At 47.6% G+C, this 15,417-nt stretch overlaps 1 protein-coding gene across 6 annotated transcripts in view; it reads left to right on the forward strand.

Annotated features, from left to right (window-relative positions):
- The first annotated feature begins 3,206 nt into the window (after positions 1 to 3,206).
- Positions 3,207 to 15,417, forward strand: part of ULK1 (unc-51 like autophagy activating kinase 1) — an 85,757-nt gene continuing 73,546 nt past the window's right edge. For 2 of the 6 annotated variants that reach the window (XM_075041467.1, XM_075041469.1), the window contains exons 1-4: positions 3,209 to 3,661; positions 3,876 to 4,026; positions 4,876 to 4,968; positions 5,058 to 5,099. In XM_075041467.1, coding sequence (XP_074897568.1) covers positions 3,937 to 4,026; positions 4,876 to 4,968; positions 5,058 to 5,099 — 225 coding nt within the window. In that variant the 5' untranslated portion in view covers positions 3,209 to 3,661; positions 3,876 to 3,936. Of the gene's footprint in view, positions 3,662 to 3,828; positions 4,027 to 4,875; positions 4,969 to 5,057; positions 5,100 to 6,145; positions 6,271 to 15,417 lie in introns of those variants that run through there. The other 4 variants (XM_075041466.1, XM_075041471.1, XM_075041473.1 and 1 more) reach the window with 3 other exon arrangements.

Raw genomic sequence — 15,417 nt, forward strand, 5'->3', positions numbered from 1 at the left:
TTCCAGTAGGTGGAATCAGCCATATTTATGACTACTGATTAAAACATGGTATTAGAAAAGAGTATCATTTGAGTCACCAGGATATCAGTTGTCTGTTGCTTTCCTTCATGCATGAATGAGAAAAAAAGAATAAAGTTGCATTAAATTAAATAAAGAATTTCAAGAAAATATTTGAAGGTTTCCCACAGTTGCGTGCATGCTTATATTTTTCTCCACCCATCATAAATCACAGCAATAGATCTTCCCACAGTCATGTTTTGCATTAGTAAATTGAACTATATACTCCGTCCCCTCCAAGATTAATGCCTCCATCTGAGGAAGTAGTTGAATACGTGCTGGTGGTAGTACTTTCATCATTAGCAAATGGGAGGCTGTAGGAGGAGAACAGAATTTGCATGTGTTGGATGTTGGCCTAAACATACTCTCACTGAATTCTGGACATCAGAGAAGAATTGATAGAGCATAAGCATTTAATCAGCAAAACACAGAAAAAAATCTGAGGAATCCTACTTTTAATTAAAAAGCTTTTCAGCCCTCTTTGTACCAAAACGAACAAATGTTTTGCTAAAACCACGCTTCTGCAAAGTGCACTCCAAATATCTCAAACCTGTGTACGCTGTCAAGTGGCATTACATTTTATTAGTTGTCCTTGGGTAATTTTTTAAATCTCTGTAGAAGTTTCAAATCTTTTCACTAGTCTATTTTTGGAAGATACATTTGAGAGACATTTAACTGCTACAAATGTTAAACTGTCAGTTCAAAGAAAGTGTGGTGCCTGGAGTGTGCACATAGCATCCAGTACAACTTGGTCCTGATCCTTGTAGAGACCTCTGAGTACCTTCACAATTCTTATGCTGCTTTGAAGTTCCACATACTCACTAGAAAGATACCCAGTGAGTCTGCTTAAAAACAAACCCAGTTTGCTTAGAATAAAATTAAATGTCAACAGAGAGGAGGCTGACTCTGTATATAGCTGCATGCAGAAAGGTACCTTAGAACCCACGTTTAATCAAAACCGATTTAAGTGAAACATTTTTTTCACAACCAACAGCACGTGAAGGAACAAATAAGCACACACAGTACAGAACAAAGAACATTCATCACTGTGATATTTTGGCCTGTAATTGAACAGCAGTCATATCAACTTCCTTCTTCGCCCAGCACTAGGACTGCGTCTTTGCTGTGCTAGGAAAATAAAAGGCAGAAACACCTGTGGTCACTAGAGATTTTACCGCAGTTCTTGCAAGAGTACACTTGCTAACCATGGTGCCCTGGCTATTTTCCAGTGAAGGGGGATGCAAGATTTTGTCTGCCTACAAATCATCTAAGAAGTTTCAAAATACTTTCGTCACTTCCTGCCTTAAACTTTTGCAACTGTTATCTTCTGTGTTAGAGACAGCAGCTTTTAACAACTGGTAAAATAAATTCCTGGGTCTGTCATTTGCCAAGCAGCTTGATTTTTTTGCAAGTATGGTGTTTGCTATTTTTAATGGTTTCTGTGTTAATTTTTGAATTAACCCCTTGTGATCATTGACAAAAGCCTGAAACTGTAGACCTCGTGGATGGCACAGGCCCAGAAGTGAGAAAGAAAACAAGTAGTTAAGTATATTGTATTTTTTTAAAAAGTAGTTTTTAAATTCATTTCTGCTGAAATCACAAAGGTACTGTAATTTTGGTTTGGTTTAAGGGCTACTTCAACAGATGCTGTTCTTAAATTCCCATTGAAGAATACCCTTATCACTTTCACAGTTCCCACCAACCACTAAATGACTGCTGGAATTTGAGACGCAACTTACTGCCAGTCAGGCACTGCTACTTTTATACCGGTGTTTGGTGTATGCTGTCATTTTTTCACCAAAGTGTTAAGCGCAGGATTGTACCTGAACATGACTTAGCTAGCGACCAAGGGCAACAGACTACAGGCCAGATGCTGTATCAGTCAGCCACTGCTTTTGTGTAGAATACAAGGCCTGAGGCTGTGAGGTGCTGCTTGTTCCTAATCTTTGCTGAAAACAGTGATAACTGCAGACACTCAGTGTCACGATACTGAGCACCCTCCGCACTGGGTATCTGCAGAGCCACGGGCATTGTAAGAGCAGCACGCGTTTGGTATCGCAGCGCTGATACAGGTCTATACCACACAACTGCGTAAAAAGCAGGCTTCGGACTGGAGCCTGTGAGCAGGGGCGCTGCCCGTGAGGCGCGTTGTTTTCTCTGCAGCTGGAATACGATGTTCCGCTTTGGACATTTTGAGATGGATGCAGGTGAACCGGACCAAGCGCACAAGTGGTCTAGATACCACCACAGCTGGCGGGAGCGGGTTTGGGCAGCCTGGAGCAGGAGATGGGTCAAACGCGTGAGAGGGTCCTGCAACGGAGGGAGTGACCTGTGGGCCCACAGCCACAGGGCAAAGCTTATGGGTTACTGCACAGCGAGAGGTCGACGATGGCCAAAACCCAGTAGCAGGCTTAGGCTGGGAAAGGTTTGTCATTGCAACAGCGATCGCATGTTGACCTCCGGTAGGGTGTTGAGGCAGGTTTCTCTGAGGAGAGCTTGACAGAGGTGCCCTCGCACGTGGACCTCTGGAGTAGGGTGTTGAGGCAGGTTTCTCTGAGGAGAGCTTGACGGAGGTGCCCTCGCACGTGGACCTCTGGAGCAGGGTGTCGAGAAAGGTTCCTCTGAGGAGAGCTTGATGGAGGTGCCCTCCGTCACTCCTCAGGGCGAGCTGGAGGCCTGGTTCGCTCCCCTCTGAGGAAGCGGGGACGGAGCAGCTGCGGGCCCCCAGCACAGGCGCCTGTGGAGGCCGGAGGACGCGGAGGAGATGGGCCATCCTCTGGGAGAAGATGGGGTACTGTGGGTGGTGGGGCCGGGGTGCCCCTGTGCCCCCACAGCCCCTCGGGTCCCGCCTGGGCCGTGTCACGGCCCCTGCGGTGAATTTTTAAAAATTCACCCGAGGGGACCCGTTTCTTTACTTGTGGGAAACACTTCTCAAAGGCTGGGGATGGGACGGGGAGGGCTGGCAGGAGCCCTCCCGTCCTCAGCCGCCGGAGCGGAGGGCCACGAGGGATCGTGCCTCGCCGCTGACTCAGGGCCGGCCGCCGGCGGCGCCTTTAAATGCGTCGGGCTCGGCCCCCTCCGCCTCAGGTGGCCGCCGCTGCCGCCGTGCCTGCCTCCCCCACCGCCGCGCACCGCGCTTGCGCCGCGGCCGGCACTCTCCTCTCGTCCGCGCCGCCGCTCGGCAGAGCTTTGTCTGGGGCCCGGGCGGGCGGCGAGGCTCGGGCGGGCGGCGAAGGGCGGGCGGTGCGGCGGGACCCGGGGGTGAAACCCCGGCCCCGCTGTGTACGAGCGGTCGGGGGGCGCGGGCGGCCCTTAAGGTGGACTCGCGCTTAAGGTGGAGCGCTCCCGTAAGGCGGACCGGGCGTTTAAGGTGGATCGCGCTTAAGGTGGACTCTCGGCGAAGCCGCGCCTGCGAGGCGGGGGAAGGGCCGGGGCTCGGCATGGGGAGCCCCGCCTGAAGCGGCGGCCGGAGAAGCCGCGGCGGTCTGTCCTGAGGAGGAGATGGGGAAGGCCCGCTGCTGAGGAGCCGACTTCTCCCCGGGCTCTAACGATGACCAGCTCCCGGCCGTTCTGCAGGAAGAGGCAGCCCATGGACGAGGGCGAGGTGGGGGAGAGGAGCCCGGCCCGGCGCTGAGCCGCCGGCGGGCTGACAGGGGAGAGGCTTCGCCCCCCGCCGCCAGCGGGTCTCCGGCTCCTGCCCGCTCTTTGGGGGGGGGTGTGGGGGGGTGCCCCGTTGTGTTTGGATCGGGAGGGGTTTAATTTTCTTCAAAGGCAGCTCCTTCACCACCGCCATCCTGCTCCTCCTGGTCCCTTTGCAGCTCTGAAGCCGTCCCGGCCGCGGTCCCCCCGCCGGCTGCGGGGACCCCCCGGCGCAGCGCTATGGAGACGGTGGGAAAGTTTGAGTTCAGCAGGAAGGACCTGATCGGGCACGGAGCCTTCGCCGTCGTCTTCAAAGGCAGGCACAAAGAGGTGAAGAATCTCCTCTAATTCTTCTTTTTTTTGTTCCCCTGCTTTTTATTTCTCGGTGGGGGCCGAGCTGGGCACCACGTCCCGGTCACCCCGTCCCCGCTGGGCTGCGGTGGCTATTCTTAGCCAGGGCATCAGCCCCGGGCTGTGGGGCGGCTCTGCTGGCGGTAGACATATTTATTATCATTTATTATTGTTATCTTCGGAGTTTCTCGGGGAGGCGGGCGTGTGCCCCAGCAGGACCCGGGCAGGTGGCTTCACCTTGGGGCTGGCGAGCGGGGCTGGAGGCCGGCCGGCTGCTGCGGAGGTGTCCGCAGAGACGTCCTGCTCCCCAAACTGGCCCTCGCCTTGAAAACCAGCAAAAAGAAAATAATGCCTCCACCCCGTCTATGAAGCGTGTAGAGGGATCTTGCTTTGGGGTTTATTTTTGTGTCTGTGAAGTTTCGTCCTTCTCCGCTTAATTTTTCCAAGAGGAGGGAAAATCGCTCGCTGGTAAATAAAAGGAAACCAATCTGGCAGTGGATTTTCCATCATTAGGGCTTGGGATAAGCCATGGCTCCCACAGTGCGTTTATTTCTAGTGATTAAATAAGAGGATAATCATTGTATAAAGTAGTAACAAAAACCCAAACCTTGGGGTTTTTTTTTTCCTTGGGCTGACAAGCATAATTCGGGAAAGGGCAAGTCTGAACAAGTGAGGGATAGGCATTAGGATATAAAGTAGGAGGCCTTTACCAGTGCTGCAAGACACTTCTTTCAGTAGTATTTGTAATCTGTTAAGAGGCTGCTTATCCTAATGTAAATGAATGGTGAAATTTACATTTATCTTTGAATTGCATATGCACTCTTTCAGAAACCTGAGCTGGAAGTAGCTGTGAAATGCATTAACAAGAAAAACCTTGCAAAATCTCAAACACTGCTGGGCAAGGAAATAAAAATACTTAAGGTAAAGGTAGACTGACTTGTTTTCTTCGGTCTTTGTTCTGTGTGCCCTTTGTTGCTCCTAGCTTATGGTCTTTGTTTTACTTTTTCTAGGAATTGAAACATGAAAACATCGTTGCCTTGTATGACTTCCAGGTAAATACATTCAATTACGGCAAAGCATTCTGGTTTTGGGGAGAGGTTGAATGGAGTTTGTGGAATTGCAGTTTTTAACAGATGTTTTGTAATCAAACATGCCTTCTAGGGAGAGAAAAAAAAGTCTTCTGATAAGTTGGGGAAAGACAAACAAACACGTTTGAGCAGATCGTGTATTAATTGTTGTCTGGACCACAGAATGCTTATGCAGTTGGGAGTTGAGGTGGGAGCTCCTGCTCCCAGGATGTTTGTTATGCAGTGTGTGTTGAATACATCTGTGTTAGAAGCTTATAAGTTCTCAAAATGTTAGAAATAAAATTACAGTAGTTATTCCTGGCAAGCCTACCTTTTATTTTCTTTCTCTGGTCTGGATACACTCCCTAAGAAAATTTCTTCTTCCTAGGCAATGTAAAAATAGTGTGAGCATGACTTTGTAGCATATGATTGTCTTCAGTTCCAGAGGATTTTCATTTGCATTTTTCTGTTGTCCTTGTGGCAATCACTAAGTGTTAAAAATTGCAGCAGACATTTTTAGATTATTGTGGTTTCCCACAGTTGCTTTTTTCCTTCAAAGTCAGCTCTGAAGATCTAATCTAAGGTGCTAAAAACTGATCCACTCTGAAACCCAAGGTATCCGATGACTTTTTTTTTTTTCCTTGAATTTTTAGTTAAAAAACCCTGCTGGCTCACGGGCTAAGTTTTCTCTGACATCCGTGATGCTTTTTTAAAAAAAAACGCTGCAGGATCTAACAGCCTAAAATGGAGCCCTTCTGTTTCTGGACGGAGGGGCCGGCGTGCGGTGCGTCGGTACAGCCTGTGCCGCCCTAAAGTCTGATATTTGTGAGTGATGGCTGCGTGACCGCTGGCTCAGTGGACCCCCTCTGGGTGGCCCTGGGGTGGCTTATCTGGATCTGCCTGCCCTGTCCCTGATATCACGTGTCCTGCAGGCCGCCGTGTTTGTTGACATTCCTCCTTCTCCCGTGGATTGGCTCCGGTGGCCTCCGCGTCACCCCAAACAGGAGTCCCAGCTGGTTGGTACAGCCTATTTGCAATGCTTTCTGGGTGCTGTAGTCTGCCCGTGTCACCCCGGCCCCGCAGCCCCCCCCCCGGGGCTGTGTCACCCACCGTGTCCCCCTCCACCGGAGCAGGGGGTTATGGCAAGGTGCTGCAGGTGGGGCAGGTCCTTGGGAAGCGTTTAACGCCTGGCGTGGTTTTGACGGGGGGTGGACGTGGGGGATTTCAGGCTGCTCTGGGAGGGAAGCAAGGCTGCTGGGAAGGGGACTGCTTCTTGGAAATCTCCTTTGGGGAAGAGGCCAGCTGTGCGTTGCTCCTGAACCACCCGTTAGAGCTGGTCTTGCAAAGCAGCGACCGCCTTTGGCCTGACGCGGGCTGCTGCAGAGTAGGTCGGAGAGCTGGGGAAGTTTCCTCTGGGCACGGGCCACTTGGGGCATTCGGTCTCGTGTTTTTTTCATTCTCCTCTGTACCTTCTAAGTTTACTTAACTTTTCAGTTGAGGGAGCGAGCGGCTGCTCCTGCGCTTCCTCTGTAGTTTGCATTTGTGTGAAGCATTATGCTGCTGGATTTGCTTATTGCAGATCTTTCAGAACTTTTGTTCGTGGTCTGTTCTTCGCCCTGCTTCAGATAACTGCAGGGTAGGAAGCAGCTCAAAGACGTGTCCTGCAAAAGGAGTGATTTCATCACTGTTACAAATGCAGCAATACTTTTTTCTCCTTATGTGATGGCAAATGAGCTTTAGTTAAATTCCGTGTAAAGCAGTGTAACCTGGTGAGATATTAGCTGTATAAGATACCACAAAACAGGAACTCGAGCATGGTCCTGGGCTCAAGGCATGCCGAGGTATATGTTTAGTTACCAGCTTTGTCAGAGAGTCCTTGTATGACCTGGGTAGTATGACTTCTTGGACAAAATGAGATGATTTAGGTGCCATTGGATGTTATGTAGTGCTACCAGGGTGTGGAGTCTCTTCTGGTGTAAGGTGGTGGGTCATGAGACAGTCTGATGCGGTCCACCCGTGTAGGCTGTGTGTGTTATGTGTCTGAGTGTTTGGCCTTGCTCTGTGTCTGCTTATGAGTTGTATGAGAGTAAATTATCTGCAAAGGTAAAAGTGCAGTTCTGTGGAAGGCTGGCTTCTGTGCACCTTTCCTTACTTTGTGGGAAAGACTACTTATTACTCACCTTGTTCCTCTGATACAAGGCAGTTGCTTTGTTCATAGCTGTATATATATTTACCTTTGAAAATGTGGCAGTTAATTGAGCTCCTACTTTTAAGCTTTCTAAAACTGAAGAGGTGTATATTACAACATCATAGGCCAAAAAGGAAAAAATACTTCCTGTGAATCTTAATGTTGCTCTGTAGCTTTGTCTGTCATTGCATTTTGTGTTGTCCCTTCCTCTGCACCTCCTGTCAACAGTGACTTTAACTTTTACTCGTGTGTTCCTTACACACAAGGAAATGGTTGCCAAAACCACAGTGGCTGTAAGCAAGTGATTACACCCAGTGATGAGTTTGTTTGCATTTTCCCAGTTAAAAGCTAATGCTAACCGGGCCTCGTACAACTCAAGATTTTTATGTAATGCCAGGTTTGCCCCAGACACTTGCAGTGCTGATATTTAATACTGACAGCAGCTCTTACCCTGGCACACTTATTTTATCCCTCAAATCTAGGAAAATTGCTGTGTTCCTTCTTGTTTCATAGTTCTTTGTGATATTGGTTCTCAAACAATGACAAAATAAGGAGCTTCCTAGGAATAAATGATACTGGTGAATGTTTAATGCGTAAAAGTGCAGTGTCTGGACTTTTATAGATCCCCTCACCGGATTCCTAAGAGCAGCATCATTACATGAGAATGGCTCAAAATGAAATATGCGTGTTCCCATTATTATGTGCTCATGTATTAATGAGAGGTGCTGTGAATAGTCTAGGAGCCTAATGCAAGAACCCCTGCTCAAAAAGAGGATAAATCATATTGTATTGCATTTCTTAAAGTACTGTCTATTTAGTGTCTGTATGGAGTTGTGGTGCAGATTTTTCCCAGGTGCAGGAGATATTTGGGATGAGGTAAAAAATGGTATTCCACCGTATGTGGAGTGCATTAGTTGCTACTGAACAATCCCTGACTCCTCAGCCGGCTTGCAGAGGGGCTGGAGTTGGGGTGTCTAAGACTGCAGCAGTGGAGGGGAGTACAGCAGTCTAGAGGAACATCTGGATACCAGCAGTCTTTGTACTCTGTTTGAAGACAGCCAAATGAGCTCTTGTTCCTTGAGGTAGAAATCAGTGACAGCAAGGATACAAAAATGGTGGTTTCTGCCGGATGAGGACTTGGGTCTGGGAACGAGGTTTCTTGGAAAACGAATTTCCAAAACTCTGAGGATCAGCTCAACTCTTAACACATGTTGACACTGAAAGCTTAGCAGAGTGTGGTCTTGGTGTATGGGACTTGCTTTGGTTTCTATTGCGACTCAGGACATTGAATCCAAATCTGTGATCAGAGACCTCTTGATTAGCTACAGGGCTTCAATGGTAGGAAGGTAACTCTTGAACTTGTCAGATCCTGGGAGCACTGTGCACTAGACAGCTTCTTCCAGCACTAGTAAGAAGTAGGTTCTTACATGTAACTAGTATTTTGGGGGGAATGGGAGGTCCTGGCTATGTTTTCTTCCCTGTGCTGTGCCAGCTGCCCCAGGAAGTTTGGTTGAATACATGTCAACTGAAGATCTCACATGTGGCTGTGTTGGTGCGGGGGCAGAAAATCTGTTCTTCCTAAACAGAAATCATGCTTTGGATATTAGAAAGTGTTTTCTTGCATGAAATAGGAAGAAGGATTATTTTACTGGCACGTTTTCCCAAGTTGTGTGCTGTGATCTGAGCTTGCTTCTTAGAGCAGCCTAGCTGTGACTGTGCTTGTGTGGGTATTGGGTGGTGGGGCTTTTTTTCTTGTTTGGAGTCATCCGCCCCCAATTTTTTTGCACGGGTGGGATGGATTAGTTGTAGAAATGTAGCTGTTAATGTCACACAGGGCACTGCACTGCTAAGTTTCTGGTTCAGCCTAGGTTACCTGAGGGTCTGCTTTCCATAATTTTGTGTCGGGTTGGCTTATTGTACTCACCAGCTCGGGATGAGCTGAGAGTAATGCTTAACTCACTCGTGCAGTACAGACTCACCAAAAATATTTCTGCTGGGGTAACTCTATCACCTGGAGCTCCTGGAGACAAAGAGCACAGGGTCCTTGCAATGCAGTTTTACTTGTGCATGTGGATTACAGCACGGGTGGCAGAACAAGCACTTCTCAGCTTAATGATCAGTCACCCTGGGCTGGTCTTGAGAGCCAAGTAATAACAGGCTTGTTCTATTTTTGCTGTATAGAAAGTCCTTGTGATCAATAGGACCGTGGCTGTCGGGCTGTGATGTTGTGTTGTGCTGTCTGCACCATCACCCTTTTCCGACACGGAGCCTTTAGCTGTTAGTCCACATCTTGTGTACGCACCTCCTGCTGTCCCCCGGGACCTCCGGAGCTCTGTGTACGGCAGTGTCCTTTGGTGTGCCCTCCAGCACAGCTTGCTTCTGCTGCAGCACTTCGCTGATGAGCGTGATGTCGGATGAATCAGTGTTGCTGCAGTGTCACCTCCTTGCCTCGCCACCTCTCGTGCCACCTAATGCAGGATCTTCTGTTCCTCAGGCACTGCTGTTCGGGTGCCCTGTCTTGGGAGACAGGGCTCTACTGTGACACTTGGAATGACTAAGGAGGCACTCTGTGTCTGGGAGATCACACTCCTGAGGTCAGGCTGCCTGCCTGGTTAAATCCTGTTTTAATTCCATCCCTGAGCAAAGCTGGCAAGTTGCCTGGTGAGTGGGTGTAAAGTGCAGACTTCTTTGAACTGCCAAGCAATCCTCTTTCTGTTTGCGCTGCGGACAAGAATGGGGTGTCTGCTATCCTGCTCCATCAGCATCCTCACATCTGTTGAAGGGAATTGCTCTGTTACTGAAGATTGGATCTGGCTTAATTTAGAGCTAGAAGGGGAAAAGAACAAAAACCGAGCCACCCTCTGCCAGTAGTTTTGTAAGATGAGGCTTGGGAGTTTAGTGGACCAAAATGGCTATGTTTATGGAGGGTAGAGAATTTTATAGTCTTGAAGTTCTATTTAAAGTTGGCTTCACTAACTAAGTACCCCACTGTGCAGGTCACAGAAACATCTAGCAAATGTTGACCACTAAATATAGACCTCGGAGGAGTCATGGGCTTTTTTTAGAGGGAGTGGTCTTGTTGCATTTCTGAAATTATGATCACTGTTTTACTCATCCTATGTGTAAAACGCATACCTGTGTTCCTCTCACATGATTAGGATGTCATGGAAGAGCTGGCGACGTGGAAGTTAATAGTCTCTAAAGCTCCTGTGGAAGGTAGCATTACTCAGACTATAATGACAGATTAAGGAATGTTTCCCAGGAGTAATCGGAAACTGGTAGGCTGTTGTGTTCACAGTTTGACAGCAAAGCTCTAGTAAGGGCTGAGGTGCTACTTGTACTGCTCTTCTGGAAGCTCCATCAGTGTTTCAATTATGAAAACTTCCACTGTTTAAATCCTAGTGGTGAATGAATGCATTTGGTTGGAGTGAGCAAAGCAAGGAGGTGGAGATTTGGAAGGTGGATGGGAAGAGGTGCCTCCTAATCAGTGGCTGGGTGGGATTGAATTCAGGTGGAGAACCACTGTTTGAATTTCTTTCAAATATTTATATGTCCAAACCAAAGCCCAATTAAAAGATTACATTTTGTGGCTGGACTGGACGTGACCCTAAACCGTGAAACTGCAATAAAACTGTGTGTTTCAAAAGCTCATCTTAATGCTCAAGCATGTGTAGAGAATGGAGGATATGGTTCACTTTTCATGAGTCTTCCTTTTTCCTCTCCCTTTCCTGCACCCCATGCCTTCCCACCGGTTGATACCAACTGAAAAGCTTTTGCACAACAGGCAGACTAGCAAACAGCGAACATAGGGTTGGTGTTGGTGGTAGGAATCTGAGCTGGATGGCTCTGGTTTGCTTTGGGGAAACTCCTAGAGAACCTCTGGTCCTCTGAAGCAGACGTGTGTCTTCCATGAGGCAGACTGCCTTCATCACATGGCATGCAGAAAATACAGTGGGAAATGAGAAGCTCAGCACAGGGGTGGTCAGCAGAGGTAGTGGTCTTTGATTTGCAAAGTCAAGGAGAGGTTTTTGGTTGTTTTGTTTTCAGAATAAGTATGTACTTTTTTTGCTTGTTGTTTTCTGTTGGTTGGGTGGTTTTTTTGGTTGGTGTTCTTTGTTTTGTTTTGGTTTTTCCTGTTACTTATGTTCATGTAGCAATAGTAAATGGCAAACTTGATGGAAAGTGAATATGAGTCATGTGGTCTTCCAAGGCAATGTTTCTCAGGTACAGACCTAAACATACTTTGCTTAAGAGAAGCCATCTTAATAGCCTTCAGTTGTTATGGTTCCTGTCTGAGAAATTTAATAATAAATGTCCACAGCAGAATCCAGGGAAGATCCCTGCCAACAAATAGCTTTAGAACATCTTTTGTGCTTAGTGGATAGCAAAGAGGTGCTTTAACTGTGTGATGTCTCCTGCTTTATGATGTGCAGGCCTTACATACCACCGTAAACATAAAGAGATGCTCTCAAAATGCAAAGTGACAATCTCAAAGCTGCATTTGTTTATTCAGCAAGGTTGTTTCAAGGGGGGTTGATAGAAGTGAATCAAACTCTGCATCAGTGATTGCTTAGGGCAATAATGTTCTGTCTGGCTGCAGGAGCACCTGGCTTGTCTCCTAGCATCAGAATAACAGGAGGAATTAGGTCAGCTGAGCTGGCACACTAGCCATCAACCAGACAGCATGCTTCCAGTGGGGGGGAATGAAAGATGCAGAATTTTAAGTCATGAGAGATCCTATTTAGCAAAGCGTCTTACATCTCCGGGAAGCGAAGGCCTCCTAGCCGGCTCGGTATGCGCTGGTGGCCCAGAGTGTGAGAGCTGCTGGTGTGATGGGAAACCCCTGGGATGGCAGCGGAGGGTGAGGTGAGGTGGTGGCAGGCAGGGCTGAGACACAGCCCTGCTGGGCTGCGGGAGGGTTTGGAGCATGTAGCCTCTATGTGTTTCCTATCTGTGCCTGCTGCTTAATGTCACTGTGCGCACAGCTGGGCAGTTGGGCTACTTTCTCTCTGGAGGCTTCTTCATTTCTGTTTGAAATTTTTTTCATTTAGTTGGCAATTGTAGCCAGCATGTTAAATATGTCAAAACATTGTCATTTCTCTTTGGTTTTTAAATACTGTAGATTCAAGCCCATGTTACTCTGGCTTCCGGTAATTGGATTTTTTTTTTCCCCTCTTAATTTAAGACTGTTTTTATTTGAAAGAAAACCCATGCACCTTTGTGCTGCGTGTTTGTTTTCTTAAATCTGGTAAATGAAGTATGAAATAAATGGATGTAAAAAAGACTTGCAAAGGCTAGTCAGTCATGCAGCTGCCATAGAAAACCACGTGGAGGTTGGGCCTCTAATTTCCAGAGTTGCTTAAAAAAAAAAAAAAAATCTCCTGCAGGCTATCAGATTGTGTTTGGGATATACTGTTAATAAAACAAGCCGTTCCCAACTTTATTAGTAGAACTACATTAATTGGTTCTAAAATCAAACTTCCAGACTGAGTTGCTTTGCTTGTATTTGCACATATCTCAGTAAGTGAATATGTCTCAGTGAGTGTGTGATTAAAACTGAAACGTTCACTCTTGTAGCCTGCCTTATTGTCTGCCTTGACCCACAGCACTCCCTCCGCTACTCCTGCTCTTTGGGCAGGCTCATAAAATACAACTTTATGGTATGCAAGGATTTCATTCCAATACATGTGACTGAGCTTAAGGTAATGGGGAATTCAACCTTAAATGTTCATTTTATAATAAGACTGTGATATAGAAAGGAGATGAGGAATAAATACAGAAAAGCAAATCAGATCTTTGATATTTTTATCATTGTTTTTAGAATTCTGAAGCTTCCTCGCCTGATAGCATTAACATAATACATTGCCATTTGCAAAAAAGAGCTTGCTTTTGTTTAAAGAAGCTTCTAAGCCTTATTCTGCCTGTTGGCAAAGGGGTAACTACTTCTTTCCAATCCATGCCAAAGTCCAGACTTTTCAGGATTCTGCTGCTTTTTAGCTCTGCAATCTCTTATCCCTGCTGGGCTGCTGCCGCTGCTGCACACGGATGTGACCTGTGCCGCTTGTTCTCGGGCAGTAAGACTTCCCGAAGAGCTGGCCAGCCGTGGGCACAAACTGGTGTAAGTGGCGCAGCGTTACCCCCGGACGAACATGACCGCTGTAAGAAGCGATTGCTTTCCAGTGTCCCGGCAGCACGAGTCTTCAGTTTGCCCCGATAGATGGCTTTGGTCTCGCCTTGAAGCCCGGTGACTTGTGGAACCTGCCGCTTTGTCTCTGCACTCTTATTATGACATTAATCCCGTCTTTTGGTTTCTGCGGTTAGGCCCAGATGCAGCTCTGGGCTTTGACTTGCTGTAGCGTGTTGCTCTGCAGAGGCCCGGTCTGCCTCCGGAGGAGAGTCGCGTTTTCCTGTCTGAGCTCTCTGCAAGCGCTGTAGCCATCGCTCCTCCAGCAAGCGCGCTGAGCCTCCGCGCTTCGGTGGAGGCCTGCAGTGAACTTGTGTGAAGCCGCCAGCGGACTGCCCAGTCAGCGGGGCTGTGGCAGGCACTGCGGCCCGCCACTGCCTGGAGGTGGAGGTGGAGAGCAGAGAGAGCTGGGGCTGGTCTGAAGGAAGCTGCAGCAAGCTCGCGTCCGGTGGAAGAGATGGTGAAGTTTCTTCAGGTCCCTTGAAGGTTGAGCCGTCCTACGAGCTGTCTTGCCATTTGTCTGTGGTGGTATTAGCTGCCTGGCAAACAGTAGCTCCGTGGACGTGACGTTGTCTTGTTTGTTTTTTAATGTCACGCAGTCAGACTTTAGGACTGTTGCCAGGGGGATGGGAAATACTTTCCCTCCCTTCCTGAAGCCTGCGTAGAACCAGAGGATAGGTTTCCTGCTGTTCTTAATCTGCCCTGAAGTACGACCTGTCTTGAAACAACTCATCTGTTTTATCAGCAGAGAATACCGTAGTGCCTGGAATGGGGTAACACTGGCCCTTGGCATCGTTGTTCCTCTGGTCCTACAGAAGTCTGCCTGCTGCAAGGCTGGCCATAAGCCACTTCTGTGCTACTGGGCCTCCCTTCTGCTTGCCCTGTGCCTGTGCTGGTGCTCAGCATCCTGGAACGAGCTGACAGGTCTGTAGGAAGCAGAATGTAGTCAAGAGCCGATGCAGAAGTCTGTGGGCCTCTCTGGGTCTCGCTTCTTACACTTATTCCCTGGGATCTACATGAAGAAATTAGAAGCCCTCATTCTTTTGGGAAGTCAAACATCTGTGGACCACAGTAATAATACTTTCCAGTCAGTAGCAGTAGGTTTCATTGCTGGACCTGGATGTGCCAAAATAGGCAAAGACATTGAGTAGACTGTTGGACGATGGTATTTGTTGCTTGCATATCATCTCCTGGACCGTGCTTATGTGTGACTGCTACCGTAGCCCAAGATTTATCACTTCCAGTGTAGCCCATACACAACAAGAAAGTGGCTGCTGGTTCCTTATAAAGTGCTAACTCTCTTGGTGCAGGGCCTCACTGGCTGCATGACTTGAATCCCAAAAGTCTGTCCTAAAATGTGCTTTTGTCTGACTGTGAAGCTTTATCTGGGTTTGAGAAACATTTTGTGGTATTGTAAGTTTGCGCAGAGAGGAGATTATGCTGTAGTGAATGAGTACTTTCCTTTCCTTTCCTGCTTTTCTTCCTTCATCTGAGTTAATTGTTGTCTCCTGAATTGGAAACCTGCTTGAAGTGTTCCTGAGATCCTCGTTGGTAAGGTTCGGAAGGAGTGAAGAGAACGACCAGGGCCAGAGAACAGAGAAACACAATAGTCTTGGAGACACATTTTTCTTTCTGTGTGAGGTCAAAAAGCATGTGAATATCTTCTAGTTATTTGCTTTAGATCTATTTTCCAAAGGTTGGGCATTGGTAGGTGCTCCCACAATTCAGATTGGTGTTACTATTTTCTTTTATCTTGCTTCTGTTCAAATAGTTGCATCAAGAGATAATCCTTGCATAGCATGACAGTTTTCCTCTCCCTCTTTAGAGGTTAGCCTGCTCAAGCCAAGCTGTGAGCCAGAGTGAAATTATACCAAGAGATTTTGCTGTTTGGAAAGTTTCTTCCCTCTCTTGAGAGCAGTAGGTTCTGTTGC

Source organism: Buteo buteo, chromosome 11 (assembly GCF_964188355.1).
Source record: "Buteo buteo chromosome 11, bButBut1.hap1.1, whole genome shotgun sequence".
Lineage (NCBI taxonomy): Eukaryota > Metazoa > Chordata > Aves > Accipitriformes > Accipitridae > Buteo > Buteo buteo.